Below are 16,857 nucleotides of genomic sequence, written 5' to 3'. Positions count from 1 at the left end.
ATACAAGGAGGCTACAATTGTATAAAGCCGCAATTGTATGCTATCTATCTTGATACAAGGAGGCCACAATTGTTTATAATCATTCAATATGAAATCTGATAGCTTGGGTGTGTTGTAAAGTTCAATAAAATTTCTTTTTAAATTTTGAGCTTGGTCAATAAAATAAATGCAAACACCCAATAACGTCCCACAATTAAGATTAATTGTGATTACTTTATATCAAAAGTAAATTGTCTCATTAAATTGGAACTAGTGTTTACAAAATTGAACCGAAATAAACGGTTTTTCAAATGACGATCGGAACAAATCGCTTTTCGAGGGGGTTTTAGATGCACCCCACTTCTATAGTGTAAAGTTGAAACGAAACATAAATTATTTCTTTCAGAAAATCATCAAAGGCCCCAGCACCCCAAGTTGGGATGGACCAGGTCCCCCAGCTTTGCCTCCCTTCGGATGGAGAAAGGGCCAGGGCAAGCAAAAAAAAAATTTTATATAAAATCAGAGTTGCCTTAAGCTTTTAGCAGGCAAGTACCACTTGAGTACACATTTTTTTTTGGTTTTTTGGGGGGATGAACAAGTAAACAGTACTTGAAGGCCCAAGCCTCACCATTGCATGTCAACTTTAGCCCTCATGGCAAGCACCAATGGGCTTGCCCTCAAAACTAGGAGTGGAAGAACAAGGTACTCTTTTTAGGGTTTTATGGTCTCTAGACAAAATCCTTCACTTAATGTCACAATGGACTTGGTAACCCCATGTAAAAAAAATATAATTTTCAACAAGATAGGAAATTTTTTTTTTTCTGGGGGTCCATATTCTTTTAGGGCAGTTTGGTAGTCGGAATCAAACTTAAGTCTAAGGGCCCATTTGAGTTTTTGACAATTAATTTTCGATATATTCTTATTTAAAAATGCAACCTCTCTAATAATTTCGAATAATTGATGTCCAATGTAAGGAGTAAATCTCGTCATCCCTTACTTTATAGTTAAAAAAGAAGAAGGAAAAGTTTATATAAGATTGACATGTTAATGTATAATTAAGGTTTATTTCTAAAATCTTTTGAGAACATCAAATTTATCATCTTGGCATCGAAATGCATGGATATCGAGAAAATTAAAGATTTTAAGTTCTAAAAGTAGTTCATCTTAAAATATATTATCTGAATGGTTCATTTGCAACATTTTCACGTGTTTATAAATTTGCTTGATTTGGAGCTATTTTTTGAGTTTTAACTTTCTTTGAGATTTTTTTACACCAAAATCACATAACATGACAAAGTTTGGAGGTGCACCTTTGATTGTTTGAAGTTGCAACATTATACAAATCACACCCTTAAAAAAAATAAAAATAAAAAAATAAATACACAGATGAAAACTTATTCTGGAAATAAAGCTTGTTCACCGCTAACCATCTCTCATATGCCCCCCAAAGTTCTCTCCCACGAGCCCTCAGTTCTCTCTCTCCTCGAAATTTTCAAGAACATATTTTCAGGGTGCCAGCTTGGTGGGCTTCAATACATTTCACATGGAAGATATTTGTTTCAAAATTTGAAAGGAAATGATCACATTATTTGTGCATGATCCCCACTTCAATCACCTCGTTCTTATGTATTCACCACCTCTCTCTCTCTCTCTAACCCCCCTTTTCCCTCTTAATTCTAGGTGTTTTATTATAATCCCTAATGCGTTATTTAATAACTGGATCTGCAATTTTATTTGACACTTTGCTGCCGACTCTTTATTCTCAACTTTGCTTTTGATCAGTGGGGCAGATCTATCTGATTAGTTTTATTCCTTATCATTGGTTAACTACCACCTTTTTCACCTGATCTTGTTCTCTTTCTTAAAATTTTGTCTTTAACTGTATTTCTGGTTTTCTTTATTTCCACAATGAAGCAAGTGGAACAAAAACTGGAGTTTTTCATAGATTTATGATTTGATATCTCTATACTCTCTCTGTCGATGAGGTGAGTCCTCTGGCTTTGCAAAATTCTTTATTCCCAGTTTGGTTTTGTTATTCAATAATTTAGTGAATTACATGTTTTTTGCTTTATTAATTTGGTGATATTGTTTTGTTCTTTGTCTTTCATGGTGAAAAGTAAATATGGAATCTTTAGCTTGGGCCCCTATCATTCAAAAAAAAATCTTTGGCTTGGGTCCCAGTTTCCTCTTTTGTTCGATAACCTTTTTTTTTGGGCCAAATTTTCTGTTGACTTAAATGAAAAGATATAAATGGGTTTTGTTAGAATATTCCACATGAGAGATATTCCTCTGTTATATCATGAATTTCGATCAGATGCCAATATTCCACATGAGAGATATTCCTGTGTTATATCATGAATTTCGATCAGATGCCATGAATTTTATTGAATTCTACATCAATTGACTTCTGGTTTGATACAATTCATTCTGTTTCTGAAATTATCAATTTGGATCTCCATAACCAATTCAAACATAGAAAACTAGCTATGTCGGGGGCTTCCGTATCATGCCAAGCTTACTCTCGAAATTTCAGTTCCTTACTGGTCTATGCGATTCTTGAATGGTTCTTAATACTCTTGTTATTCCTCAATGCTGTGCTCTCTTATGTCGTGACCGAATTTGCTGATTTCTTTGGATTGCAAACTCCATGTCTATTATGCTCAAGAATTGATCACAAAATAGGGAGCCATGAACCTGGTTTTTACAGAAAGTTGATCTGCCACTTCCATGGTTTGGAGATATCCTCTCTCGCCTACTGCCACGTCCATGAAAAACTAGCAAATGTCCAGAAAATATGTGGGAATTGCCTTCCTCCCTCTCAAATCGGGAAGGGTTCTATCTCCTCTAAATTGGGCATCGGACGCGATACAGGTGATCGCAGAAATATGCTAAAATTGGCTGCAACTAATGATGACGTTGATTACGATGGATTTTCCATGGATGTGCATGTTGATGACCTGGATCATGATCCCTTAATTGAGAATTCTGCAGATGATTCTAATGAAATGAGAAATTGTTCTTGTTGTGGGGTGACTTTAAGGAGAATATCTGACTCCTTAGACGATGGTCATGGAACCCAACAAGAGAATTTGAATAAGAAAAAGAGAGAGGGATATGAATCATCCCAAATTGCTGGGTATGCCACGAAGTTTGGGTCCGACTCTTCACATTTCAGATATGAAAGACTGAACATTACATCTGATTCAGAATCAGAAGTTCCTTTCTCAGACAAGGATGATATTAGTGCTTCAGCTGTTATGTCAAATATAATCACTTCTAGACCTAAATCTGGAAATCCTCGACCCATTCTGCAGAGCCTGAGCAGACAGAATTCAGTTCCTTTATCTGAGGCTCCTTTGTTGGTTTCAGACAAGCCATTAGGGTTTAGGAGAACAAGCTTGCCTTATGATGAAAATAATGGTTCAGATGATAACCTCAGTATGGAAAGGACTTCTATGGAAGAGACAAAGGAAGCTGTTCTAGTTGGACTTGATTCAGAGGAGCATGACCGAGGCAATGTTTCGAAAGAAGCCAAACAAAAGAGTGAGTTTGAATTGTACTTTCGTTCTATAAGTTCTACAAAATTAAATGTTTTTTTTTTATTTTCTTTTTGTTTTTTGGTATGTAGGTCAAGGTTGCCTGGACAAAGCCATGTGATTAAGCTAAAGCTGCTTGTTTCTTTCTGTCATAATTTTAACTGTTCCATTAACCTTACTCTTATACTCTATTTGTTGCACTTTGATAAAGTGGGTGCTAAGTATATCGACAAAGCAGAGTGCTTTCATCATGATACAAATGGAGAATCTTCGGGTAGCAAGGGTGGAACCATCAAAGCCAAAGAAGCGCTCATTCGAACTGATTCGAACTTGATATCAAGAAGGGGAATAGGTGAGCCTGGTCCTTCTGGGTCTACGACTTTGGACCTAAATGAGGCATACATTCTGGCTATAGGAAGTAAGGGCAGCCCACCTATTGGAAAAGACCCAAGTCGAATTCAAGATGATCTGAAATTGTTATTATCTCCCCTACCATCTTTTCGTGGCCTTGAGTTTTTACCCGCTGATAGTCCAAGAACCCAGAAGACCAATGAAGCTTTTAGGCTTGCTGGTGCATCTAGTCCAATTGATCTTCATAAGCTTTACAAGAAGATTTCTATGGATAGAAAGGAATCAGGCATGGAGTCACTGGATGGTAGTGTTCTGAGTGAAATTGAAGGCGAAAGTGGGGTGGATCGCCTGAAAAGGCAAGTTGAATTCGATCGAAAGTCCATGCGTGCTTTGTATAGAGAACTCGAAGAAGAGCGGAGTGCATCTGCTATCTCAGTGAACCAGGCGATGGCCATGATTACTCGGTTGCAGGAGGAGAAAGCGATGATGCAAATGGAGTCTCAGCAATACCAGAGAATGATGGAGGAGCAAGCAGAATATGACCAAGAAGCATTGCAGAAATTGAATGATCTTCTTGATAAGAGAGAGAAGGAAATGAAAGATCTTGAGGAAGAGGTCAAAATGTACAGGAAAGAGCAAAAAGACGGGGAAGTAAGAGAAAGCAAAGGGAATAAAATGGGTATCTTAGAGGAAACATTTGTAGATCCGGAAGATGAAAGATTGCACATCTTAGAATGCCTGGAAAACTTGGAGAAGAGGCTGTACTCATATACCAGTGTTGTGGACACTAGTACTCCGGAAAATAATGTTAAGAGAGAGAATGATTTGGGAACCATTGAGAGTGAAGTGAAGACATTGAGAGCGAGGTTGGAAGCCATTGAAGAGGACCGTGAATTTCTGCTGCACATTGTTAATTCCCTGAGGAAAGGAAATACAGGGATAAATCTCATTCAAGAGGTTGGTCAACACTTGAGGGGCTTAAGAGGAATGCAGAAGTAAAACATACATGGTTTTGCTAGGGGATCTTCTACGGCAGATAATCACTATGGTAACACTTTCTAAACCCCTGCCACTTATTTTTTGAAACACCTGACTCTGTTGATTTTGTTGCTTCTCCATGAGAATTCATTGAACGGTTTTGCAAGATGTGGGTCATGTCATGTAAGCATGAAGTGAAAATATCGCTCTAATACCTAATTCGAGAGTTGAATGGCCTTTATGACTTTTCTCTTTAAGTCTTGTCTTTTTTCCTAAATGACTCTTTTTTTTTTAGACAATGGAATTTATGTCAGCTGACTTATTGGAAACCTTGCATGCTTACATTTCATTCAAAAGTCAACTGAACTTTGTTCTCAAAGCAATTTGTAGTCATATGCAAACTCTGTTATCATCACAAATACCAACAACCCCACCAATCAAGAGATCTATATTTTGAACTGAAACCTTTTTAAGTCATGGTTTTGAAACAGGGTTGGAAATACACCCAAAACTCTATGGAGTTTGTGGAAGCAGATGTGACAAATTGAAAAGAAAATTCAATTTACTGTGAAAAGAATTATTCAAGACTTTCGAGTCTTAGGAAAGTTGTGGAGCAATAAAATGTGGGCCAACTTGTATCACATTGTTTCTCTATTACTAAAAAAGAGAACTTGCTATAAAACTAAAGGGAAAAATTCTTTTAAAAGACTAAAATCCAACCCTTATATGTCTTTTATCATATCTTATTCTCAAGTGTCCTCATTTGGGCTCTCTTCATTGATTTGGACCATTTGGTATGGGAGCAAGAAGTGCTAAGGTAGGTATCTCCTGCCCCAGTTTCTCTCATCCCTTCTTTTCTCTAGAAACTTTACTGTTCTTTTGTGTTGGGTATGCTATTTCATCATTTTAAAATAGTTAATGTCTTTTTTTTGAAGTGTACGATGCATCCTATCCATGACTAACCTAGAAGACATCTCATTTCCGTGATAGTGGTCTCCTTTTTGAAAGTATAGATTAGACCAAAAACATCTAATTAGTGGTCTCCTTTTTTCTTCTTCACTTTCAAGGATTTGTGGGCATTTTAACCTTGTATTCATGGCTTGATTAACTTAATCCGCTCATCATTTCAATGGGAGTTGCTTAAGAAACCCCACTCTTTTAACGCAGTGGCCACAATCAGAAGCAGCTCGGATAGAAACTTGTACTCGGGAGATTGTCTGCAAGTTTTGCCTTAATTTACTGTAATGTTTTCACTTCTTCCACTTCACTCATTTATTAATTCCTTCAGTATTCACAGCTTGCTAGCCCAATGGAACCACAAAAAGACAACATAAAGCCAGTTATATATCTGACAAACGTAAAAGAATCAGCCATTGCACAGGCAATTCATGATCACTTCCCATGAAAGAATACCTTATTAGCAATTTATGATCATTTCCATGGTGACATTTGGGGTGTGAAGAATCTTACTTTACAGTCGGTCAAATTGGATTAAGATAAACCACAATTCAATACTTTTACTGTTAGAATCTTTAGACTTCTTTGTACTTTTGTTTGTGATATTGCCAAAGTTTTTCAGTCAGCTTTAAATGGAGAATTCCGAATTATGGAATTTAGAGTCTATCATAGAAGTGTCCTCTGTACGTGTCCTGGTAGTTACAATCCATTTATGCATGCTGTTGTTGGGATTTTGCCCTATTGCCCTGCTGTAGCAAGGTGTGAATGGTGGAAATAATGGTTGGATAAGCCTGCTATCATGCATGTGCATGATGCATACAGACATTGTACTCACACCAGTTTTAAATGATTGGAAGGGTCGAAACGGTCCCCTGTTCGTTCCAAGACGAACCAGCTGAATTGACAAGTTGACTTACTTGACTCAGCCAACTTCTCCTAAAAAAATAAAGTTACCGAACTTTAAAGTTTAGACAAAGTTTAGGTACCTCAAATCATTCTAAAAATATATTTTTTTGCATTAAACAAATATGATTTTGGGGTGAGTAGGTGCAAGTTCCGATTTAGTGAGAAACTTGGACCAGTCACTCACCAGTTCCGAGTTGAACCAGGAAAATCAGCCCATCCGATCCGATTTTTAGAACCTTGACTCACACACTTATTTACATTCATGTTCATGTGCAAGTGATATATGCACCTGAATGCTTGATATACGTGCATGAGTCATACGCATGATGTATGAGTATGGGTGCATATGTGTTTGCATGCGCAGTATGTGCGTACCCATGCATGAATCTATGTATGCGTGTGGAATTCTGATTCAATGCGAGTGATACCAATTAGACTTTCTTCAGAGAATAATTTAAAGAAGCCCACTGGCTTGACTTCTTTCCTCCAGGGGATAGCTATGAACGACCAATTGTTAACTGAAAAGGAAGAGGTAATGAGACGCTGCTCTTTTCGGGGATGGTTCAGGCCTCTTTTCATAAGGGAAGACATTGGAATGAGCATCGAAGTTGATTCTTATTGAATTAGACAATGGAATGAGCGTCGAAGTTGATTCTTATTGAATTAGACCAAAAAATATTGTCCTCAGCGCGAAGAGTTTGAAAAGGCTGATTTTATCATTTTTTTGGGGATTGAGTGTCCATAATTGTATTTTTGATTTATTTATTTTTTTTGTATTTTCTTTTCCCTCTTCTCATGATGTAATGAGCAATGAATGTCATGTGTGTCCTTTCGTCCCACCTTCTGATATTGTACATTGTAACAAATTTGGATTTAACTTGGTTTGCTTATAGTAGTGATATTTTAACTCCATCATGAGGAAAAGATAGCAAAAAAACTGAAATTCACATAAGATGAGTGTATACACACACATATGTATTGAATGTTAATGAGATGAATATATTTGGTTGCCAAAGTAGACGGCATGATTGGATACAACTCCAACAAATACATGCATATACCATCTCTTGTGATTTGCGCGTTGATCATGAAATACAGAAAGTAGCCAGTCGGTTGGTGAGGGCCTTACAAAAACACAAACAGGTGCATAAGCACGATGACATATAGATACAGGCAATGGTTTAAAAAGCGGATCGGTGACCATGATCGGGCACCTTAAAAAACCGATCCAGGATTGGCGAATTAATGATCCGGATCGAGAATCGGCTGAATCGGTCGGATTAAAGCTTCAAAAAAATCTGTAAAAATTATTAAAATTCATTATAAATGTTGTTTTTTAATAATCTAATAAGAAATGAGGGTATTACATTATTAACTTTTATTTTTTTCATCAATTTGTGAATATTGATATGCTTTTTCCCTGTATAGACTTATGTTGACCATTAAATTTACATCACACAAAAGAAATCATAGAATTATCATGAATTAATTATAATCATATATGGACTACAATAAAAAGTTGACTAAATCGATGAAATTTGGCCACTAAAATATCGAATTTGTGAAAAACCCTAATCCGTTAAAAAAACCCAAATTATTACAACCTAACTAACTATAATATTATATACCAACAATATTTTATAATTATTTTATTATTTAAATAATAACAAATCCAAAATATTTTATAATATCATCTAATTTAAAATGTATTATTGACAACTGTAAGAAAAATAGTACACTATGATTTATAATACAAAAATTAAAAGATAAAATAAAAGATTTGGTTATCAATGTAGAAATTATTAGAATGCGTACCAATTTTCTTTAATTTTTTAGGTTTCTAGAATAAATTAGTGGAAGAGATTGTTAGCAGAAAGAGAGAGATTTCAAATGGTCTCATTGTATGAATCCTATCTTTAAATTAATATTACTAAATTTATGTTAAAGACCATCTTGTTATAAAAATAAAAAATATAATTAGACCATTTATTCCTAGGTTGTATGAAGAAAATACTTTTTATTTTTTTGACAATAAATACTTATTGTGTTATCGTTTATTTTTTTTTACAAGAAAAATATGATACTTGTTGATTATCTTTGTTTTTTTTTTTTTGACAAAAGAAGACTATGTTGTACTACATTTTTTTTTTTGCTTGTTGTATTACTTTTTATTTTTTTTTACAAGAAAAATAAAAAAATGATGTTGTCAAAGTACATTTTATTTTTTTATGCCTTTTGTTTTATTTTATTTGCAATAAATACTTGTTATATTACCTTGTATTTTTTTTTACAAGAAAAATAAAAAATTATTGTATTATCTTTTTTATCTTTATCTTGAAAAGCCTTTTATTTTATATTTTTTATATTTTTTTACAACAGTATTTTTTGCCTTTGTTTATTTTTTTGACAACAAATTGTATTTTTTTTACAAGAAAAATAAAAGAATGTTGTATTATCTTTTTTATCTTTATCTTTAAGAGCCTTTTATTTTATATTTTTCCTATTTTTTTACAACAGTATTTTCAACCTTTGTTAAAATTTTGTTTTGCTGTGCGCTAAGGGGTTCGAACTGAAAATACTTTTTGTTGTGCACTAAGGGGTTCGAACTCAAAATACTTTTTGGTGTTTGCTATGGGGTACGAACTCAAGACATACATCCAAAATTCAATGTTGTCAACCAACATAGCCACATCACCACATCTGATTTTTTTAGCTTCCATGATAATATATATTCAATGATATTGCTTTAATGATTTTTTGTGGGAATTATCCTACATTGAAGGATAAGTGTTGCTTGGTTTTCTATGAAGTCATGTGTATTAGATTTTTTGTTGCGCGTGTAGAAACGTGATGGAGGCAAATGTGAGATGAGTTGCCATGTGTGGCCACGTGTCACTTTTGTGCGATGGCCACATGTCACTCATGTGAGGCCTGAGCCGGTGCATGTGTGTGGGAGTTTGTGTGTGGCATATGTGACGGCTAGAACCGTGTAGGAATCGCTAAAATCGGGTGGAAACCGACGGTTTTGCTCTAGAAGCGGGCGGTTCCCGATTTTATGCCGGAACCGACACAGTCGGTTCGACTCGACATTTTTTTAAACACTGGATACGAGTGTCAGAGTGCTAATCTTCAAAATTCTCTACACCATTTGATTAAAGAAATGGCGATGACTGATTATGTGATATTAAGTACTTTATAGCAAGATTGTCAAGAAAAAGTGTTCAAGGTTTTTAATGTGCTCGACACAACCGTTGCGTCTTTGTAGTGTTGAGATACGAAAAAATATTGTAACATGTTACATAGCTATAATGTAAACTCTAATTTATTCAAAAGTAACAAGTGTCGGAACCAGTCTATAATCCATAATTTAGTATCTTAATTCTAAATACTAAGTATAATTTTGTAACACACTAAACAAACAAAAAAAAGAAAAAAAGAACGAAGTATAAAATTGCAAGAACATGTTCGAGATTTAAATATTAGAGGGAAATGTACGTACGAACCGGATTATTAATCCGTTATAATGAAATGGCCAAAAAATAGGCTGCTATTACCTAAAAGGACGGAATTTTTGTTGTTTTTTTTCCTGACAAGTTTGCCCATTGCTTTTAACCCCCCATCCCTTTATCTGCGGAGGTCCCCTTGAGTATTTTTTATTTATTTTTAGTGTTTTACCTTCGGTGTGATATTAGAAACATCAAATCACCGACTTTCCAAATTTTTTGTCAAAAATAAGCTGCCCAAAAATTATTCAATTTATTTTCTAAATCAAGCAGACCGCTTAGTGTTCAAACTTTTATTTTCCAAATCAAGCTATTCAACGTGCATGCCATACCCCAATTAAACCAACATGTGCCCCTAGTTTATCCCATGTCATTACGTTTGCATTCACATCAAGTCCATTGCCTTGTATCCTAGGTTTTCATGAAACTCGAGTTCAATCAAAGCAAATTAGAAGTTTTCGACCATAGTATTTAAATACACTGTTTTAAAATAGAGTTCTTGTGATATAACATTGGAAAAAAAAAAATTGAACAATTTGCGATCCGATGTTTCTAACATCAGATCGTTTGATTTATAAAAAAGATTGAACAATTGGCGGTAAGATGTTTCTAACATCGAACCGAGGGTATAAAGATAAAAAAAAAAAAAGATAAAAAGAAAAATACTCAAGGGCATGTCCGTAAAGAAAGAGATGGGAGGTTAAAAAGCAAAATGATGAACCGAGGGCAAATTTATCAAAAAAAAAAATGGGGATTCTGTCCTCAATAATAATATCTCATTTCTGGGCCTTTTCCGATAACGGATCAATAATATGTCCGTGCGTAAAATTGCCTGTATCAAACAGGTGTAAGAGAGAAATGAAAAGAAGGGAAAATGCATTGAAAGTTGAACGAGACATAATGTAATTGTATTGTATTAAAATAGAATTTAGAAGGGATAAAATGTCCAGAAAAAGGTCAAATTCTGAATGGTTTTAATCCAAAAAAAGTGAATTGCAACAACAACAATTGTTTCATGTGGGCTGGACCGACTACATATGCGGTTAAAACAGTGTAAAGCATTCATCTTAAAGATAAATGCAAGTTGGTGTTTCATCTAAAAACAATAAAAACAAACGATCCAAATATTTTTTTATTAGAATTATTATTTATAATTTTTAAAATTTTACTTATTTTTTCGTATTCATGATCTCCATGTTAGAGATTACATGTTCTTAAAAATTAAGTTAAAAAATCCATATCTCAAAATAGATTTATCCATAGGCTCACATTTCTACGTATGCGGGCCTGGCGGTATAGAAACCGGTTCCTTGTAACATGGCATGTTGCAATGCCCTTTTGGGTCAATTTTTTAAGGAAAAAGTTTATATAGAGCTTAGGCCCTAAACAATCAAATAAGAGCCTACCTCAAAAATTTAATTAGAAGAGATTGTTTTGATGCCCAAATATCCTCAAATTGATCATATTGACATCAAGATGTATGGACATGAGAAAAAAATGGATTTCAAGTTTTGAAAATAGTGTATTTTGTAACGTGTATTTTTAGACCGTCAATTTTCAAGATTTTTAAGTTTTCATAGATCCGTTAATCTACACTATTTTGAAACTTTAAACTTTATAAATAAATATAAAAATATATTTTAAAGCTATTACAAAAAATTTCAGTACTAAAACCACATTTCTTGATACTATTTGAAGGTAGGCCCTAAATGTTCCGAGCTAGACTCTATACAATCTGAACCCATGTTTTTTAATGTATTATATAGTCCTAAAAGCATATATCTACGCGGTACTATGTACTCCTTTTTGTCCTTTTATCACATTGAAGATATTGGACACGTCTCGGATCCCAAATAATTAAGGAATTATTTATTTTTATTCTAGGTTTCTTATTTTTATGGGTATTTCTCATTATTTGATGAATTATATTAATAACCTACGTTCACTTTAGGAGTTTGTTTTGGGTGAAATAGTATTAACAACCAACTGTTAATTTAGGAGTTTAGTTTGGGTGATGTCCTATTTGAATTAGGAATGGACATGTGGACCCAAAATTAGAATAATGCTAGAGCTAGGAAACTAGGAGGTCATTTTTGGGTTGTTATTTTCTATTTAGGTTGCTTTTATAGAGAGAGAAAATGCAGGAAAGAGAGGTTTTAGAGAGAGAGAGAGAGATCACTTACTTTACAAGGGGTAATTGATATTTCAAATTTGACATTATTCGTTTGTATGCATAAGAAGGAATACATTGAATTGGATGAAACAAAGGCAATCTTAACAAAAGCACCAACCAAACAGTCCCAAATTGCGAGAGATTTAGAAAATTGGAGATCGACAAAGGGGGCAAGAATTCTTGTTTAAATTCACCCATTTGTAAATACAATCCTTGTGAAAGTGGTGTCCACAATTTACCGGAATTCCAATTTTGTCCCTGTTCCGAAAATCGCAGAGGCAGACGGAGCAGGCATCCACTTGTCTCACACCAGGAACAAAGCTGGTAATTTGGATCTTCCCAAGAGCATCTTCCACAGGCTGCACCGTCTCAAGTTCCCATGTTTCTGCAACCCCCCAAAGCCAAACTATGCAGTCATCAAGCATGGACATGAGAGAGAAAATGAGGAGCACCGGCCGTGAGAACTCTCGCGTAAAAAAAACCGCCTGGGGTAGTCCCATCTCTCTACCTCACACTCCTCGTTCTCTCTCTACCTCAGACTCCTTTTCACTCTCTCAAAAGACACACACACTCTCTCTCTCTCTAAGATCTCTATAGATAGAGAGACAGCAAAACAATCAGGAAACCTAGAGAGAGAAAGAGCGGTGTTCGTATATATAGCATGGGAATGGGGTATACGGATCACGATGCAGCGCTGTTTCTTGGAGGTTCAGGTGAGGATGAGGATGACATTTATAAAACGTTGATGTTACTGAACGGTCCAAGAATTTGACGCACGTGGGGATTGGGAGACACTAATGTGGACCACTTGTGGAAAATAGAATCACGTGGGGGACTATCCAATATAGAAATCTGTACCATATCCGCTCCACCGTCCATCCTCACCTACGTTCGGTAGAGATCACCCTCTCATTTTTAATATCCTTTTTCCACCACCACCATCACCATCCATCGCATCGCTGAGGAAGGAAGGAAGGAAGGAAGGACGGACGGTAGATATGACCCGCTGCATGCTCTACCCTCATATTTATAACGTTTGGTAGGGACTGTTTTTCTCTGAAGCCTACGTCAGTTCACGTTGACAAATAAAGCTGCTTTGCTTAGTTACTGGATCGTAACTTTGAATCAAATCTCTTTCTTTCATCTTTAGATGGAAAAGAAGAGAAGAGCGGAAGGAAAACCCTTTACTTTTACCAGCTAGCAAAGAAAAGAAAACTAGATGCACGCTGCAGTCAGTGAAGAAAAGCAGAAAAACAGATGGGTGTACTTTGTTTTGGACATGTGGTTTTTGTTTTGATGTTGAAAACATGTATGAACATCTATTCTATCCCTAGTTATGAAATTTAATTTTTTAAAACTAGTACAAAATCTATACAAAAAAATTCATGCCCATATGTTCTAAGGTCAAGATGACAAGTTAGTGTTTTCCAACGTCATAACACTATCTTCTAGAAAACACTATCTTCTAGATGATTTTTGAGGTTCATCTTTGATGCTCGAAAAAATAAAAAACAGGAATATATATATATATATATATTTTTTATTGAGATATTCTATCTACAAGTGGGTCTACCTTAACATCTTTTCACAACATCAATCTTTTATTGAATCACCAATCACTTCTTTTTCAAATAAGAGGCATCTCCCCTATAAATACAATTTAGAATAAAAAAAAACTCTCTCTCTCTCTCTCTCTCTATCCTATGATTTTCTCTCTCCATCTACCGCTCCAAACCTCACATGAAACTCCACAATTTTAGAAAGCTCCCATCCGTCTCCATGCACTTCCTAATTCTTTTCTCCCTTTTTTTTTTTTTTTATTTTTATTTTTTCTCGTGATGCTTATCTACCATTCAGAGATAACAACATCAACCCCCCAAACATAAAAACTATATCATGAATAAAAATTAATACTAACTCTTATAAAAAAATTCCTATTATACTTTTTAAATATCTACAACTAAAGAATATAAGAATACCCTTAAATAAAATTAAAACCTCAAATAACACAATTTTTTTAATTTAAAAATGTAAAATAAAAAATTAAAACACCCAAATTTTTATTTGCATCATTATTCCCGTGTTAATAAAAGCTCAACCTTGAATTTATGGAGCTTAAATATTTTAGAAACCCTTCTTCTTCATAGTTGATTTTCATAATTTTTTACACTTTGGGGTTATCAACATCGTCTTTTGTATCAAGATCTACTGCTTCATATTCTCATTCTTCTCGTTGCAATTTACTAAGTCGATCTTGTAAGTATTGATATATTATTCTGTGAAGGTATTTCATGTTTTATCAAATGGTTGATCCAATGGCTCAAATCATTCCTAACGCTCCATAGAGTTAATGGATATTTGATACCAACTAATTCACGAAAAAAAAATAAAAAGATTTTAAGAGATTATATACTATCTTTGAGTCAGGAGTCCACCTTCATAATCTTTTCACAATATCAAACTCTTTCTTGAAAAATAAAATAAACACACACACTCTCTCCCCTATGATTTTCTCTCTCCATCTACCACTCCAAACTTCACATAAAACTCACAATTTTAGGAAACTCCCACTCTTCTCAATGCACTTCCTAATCCCTTTCTTTGCGTTCCTAATCCTTCTTTTTTTTTTTTTTCTGTTTGTATACTTACTAGCTCCCTCTTTTTCTATCCCCATGATTTTCCCTCTCCATCCACCATTCCAAACTTCACGTAAAACGTTACAATTTTAAGAAGCTCCCACTCATCTCAATGCACTTCCTAATTCCTTTTTTTGCACTTCCTAATCTATTTTCTTTTGTTTTGTTGCTATACGGACTAACTTTCATAGAAAATTTATTATTTTACTCCTTAAATTTTTACAAATAAAGAATAAAAAATAAAACTAAAAGCTAGAATAAGATATTTTCTAAAATATCAAAATTAAAAAATTAAAAAACCTTGATTTTTATTTGCATCAACCCTTCTTCAATAGTCTAAAATTGACACCCTATATAAACGTTTTCCTCTCATTCTCTCTGTCGCTCTTGTACACAATATAGGGCCAAAAGATTTCATGCTCTTGAAGGAGCATAATGCCTATTTACTCCCTTAGGTAAAACCCAACCTAGGAGTATATCTAGGACCCCGAATTCTGGGGATGTAACCTCTTCAAACCATATGTTAAACTCCATTTTTTTTTCCCAAATAGCAGTTCTATAGGATCGAAAAAAAATAATGCCTCAAGATTAAATAGAACTTATCCAATTTTTAAAGAGTGAAATCTAAGTATTAGAAAGCTCAAAATTCTTTTTTTTTTCTTTTTAGCATAATCTTCTACTGTTTTTTATCTAGTCTCCAAAATCTAGGATAAAAAAGAGGAAAAAAAATTATATCAAGTTGCAACCTTAAATTAAGTTACACATAAAAATCCATCATAAAATTTTGTTTTGATGTTCGAAAACTCTCTAATAGATCATCTCGATATCGAGATGTATGAATATGAAAAGAAAAAAAAAAATTCAAGTCCTAAAAATAGTATATATTGTAACGCATTACCTGGATAGTCTATTTTCAAGATTTCCAAGTGTTTATAGATTTACTTAATGGGTACGGTTTCTATAAAGATGCTACCTTAAACAAACCAATCAAGGCGGCACCTTAAATTTTTATCATAGCATATAATTTTGTTAGAAAAAAATCTTAGTATTATCTTAAAATCTATTTTCATATCTAATTAGAAAATTTTAAATTCCAAAAATGGTTAGAATCAAGTAGATCTATAAATATATGTGTTGCAAATTGACGGTCTAGATAATGTGTTGCAAGATGCACTATTTCCGGGACTCAAAAACTATTTCGTTTTTCATATTTATACAGCTCAATGTTGAGATGATCGATTAGAAGGTTTTCTCAATATTAAAACAACATTTCCGATAGATTTATGAGGTGCATCTATGATTCTATATTTTAAGGTTGCAACCTTATATAAACTTTTTCCTTACTTAATTTGAATCATTTTTAGAGTTTTAAATTTAATACTTAGATATGAAAATAGATTCTCAAGCCATCCTAAAAATATTTGACCCCAAAATTATGGATGTGCTTGTTAATTTGATCGTTTAAAGTTGCAACGTTATACAAATAGCACCCAGAAAAAAAAAAAAAAAAAAAACAAATACGTTTTCTATACGTGGGAGTAACTGTACAATATATTTAAGTATGGGATGCATTTAGCATGCGGGCCAAGCCCGCACATGTAGAAACCCGTGCCCTTAATAAATTTGTTTTGAGATATTTTTTGGATTTAATTTTTAAGGATATGTAATCTCTAACATGGAGATCATGAATATGAAAAAAATAAATAAATATAAAAAACTATAAATAATAATTCTACTAATAAAATATTTGGACTATTAATTTCAATTGTTTTTAGATGGACCAGATGGATGCTTTATACTTCTAGACCATATGTGTAGAAACGTTGTCCAGCTCGCAT

General features: G+C 34.0%; 1 protein-coding gene across 3 annotated transcripts; it reads left to right on the top strand.

Annotated features, from left to right (window-relative positions):
- Window positions 1–1,380: 1,380 nt before the first annotated feature.
- On the top strand, window positions 1,381–7,617 carry LOC18429465 (putative myosin-binding protein 5). Of its 3 annotated transcripts, XR_002280174.2 has the most exons (4): window positions 1,381–3,522; window positions 3,727–4,914; window positions 6,012–6,085; window positions 7,198–7,617. XR_002280174.2 is itself a non-coding variant. In XM_020664556.2 (3 exons), exons 1-2 carry the CDS (start codon window positions 2,466–2,468, stop codon window positions 4,863–4,865), a joined length of 2,196 nt encoding a protein of 731 aa, XP_020520215.1. In that variant the 5' UTR covers window positions 1,381–2,465; the 3' UTR covers window positions 4,866–4,914; window positions 7,198–7,617. The 3 variants fall into 3 exon arrangements, 1 of the variants encoding a protein (XP_020520215.1); XM_020664556.2 differs by lacking the exon at window positions 6,012–6,085; XR_016051805.1 differs by lacking the exon at window positions 6,012–6,085 and having other exon boundaries at window positions 1,392–3,522; window positions 3,608–4,914.
- The last annotated feature ends 9,240 nt before the right edge of the window (window positions 7,618–16,857 follow it).

Source organism: Amborella trichopoda, chromosome 3 (genome assembly GCF_054954075.1).
Source record: "Amborella trichopoda isolate Santa Cruz 75 chromosome 3, AtrichopodaSantaCruz75HAP2 v2.0, whole genome shotgun sequence".
In the NCBI taxonomy this organism is placed as follows: domain Eukaryota; kingdom Viridiplantae; phylum Streptophyta; class Magnoliopsida; order Amborellales; family Amborellaceae; genus Amborella; species Amborella trichopoda.
Note: the sequence above shows the minus strand (reverse complement) of the source record. Positions and strands in the feature narration are given on the sequence as shown.

Bases quoted from the DNA above. Each gene is read 5' to 3' on its own strand.
- LOC18429465 (XM_020664556.2), top strand. From the start codon at position 2,466: ATGTCGGGGGCTTCCGTATCATGCCAAGCTTACTCTCGAAATTTCAGT. The intron at 3,523-3,726 runs GTGAGTTTGAAT...ACTTTGATAAAG, and splicing joins GAAAGAAGCCAAACAAAAGA to TGGGTGCTAAGTATATCGAC.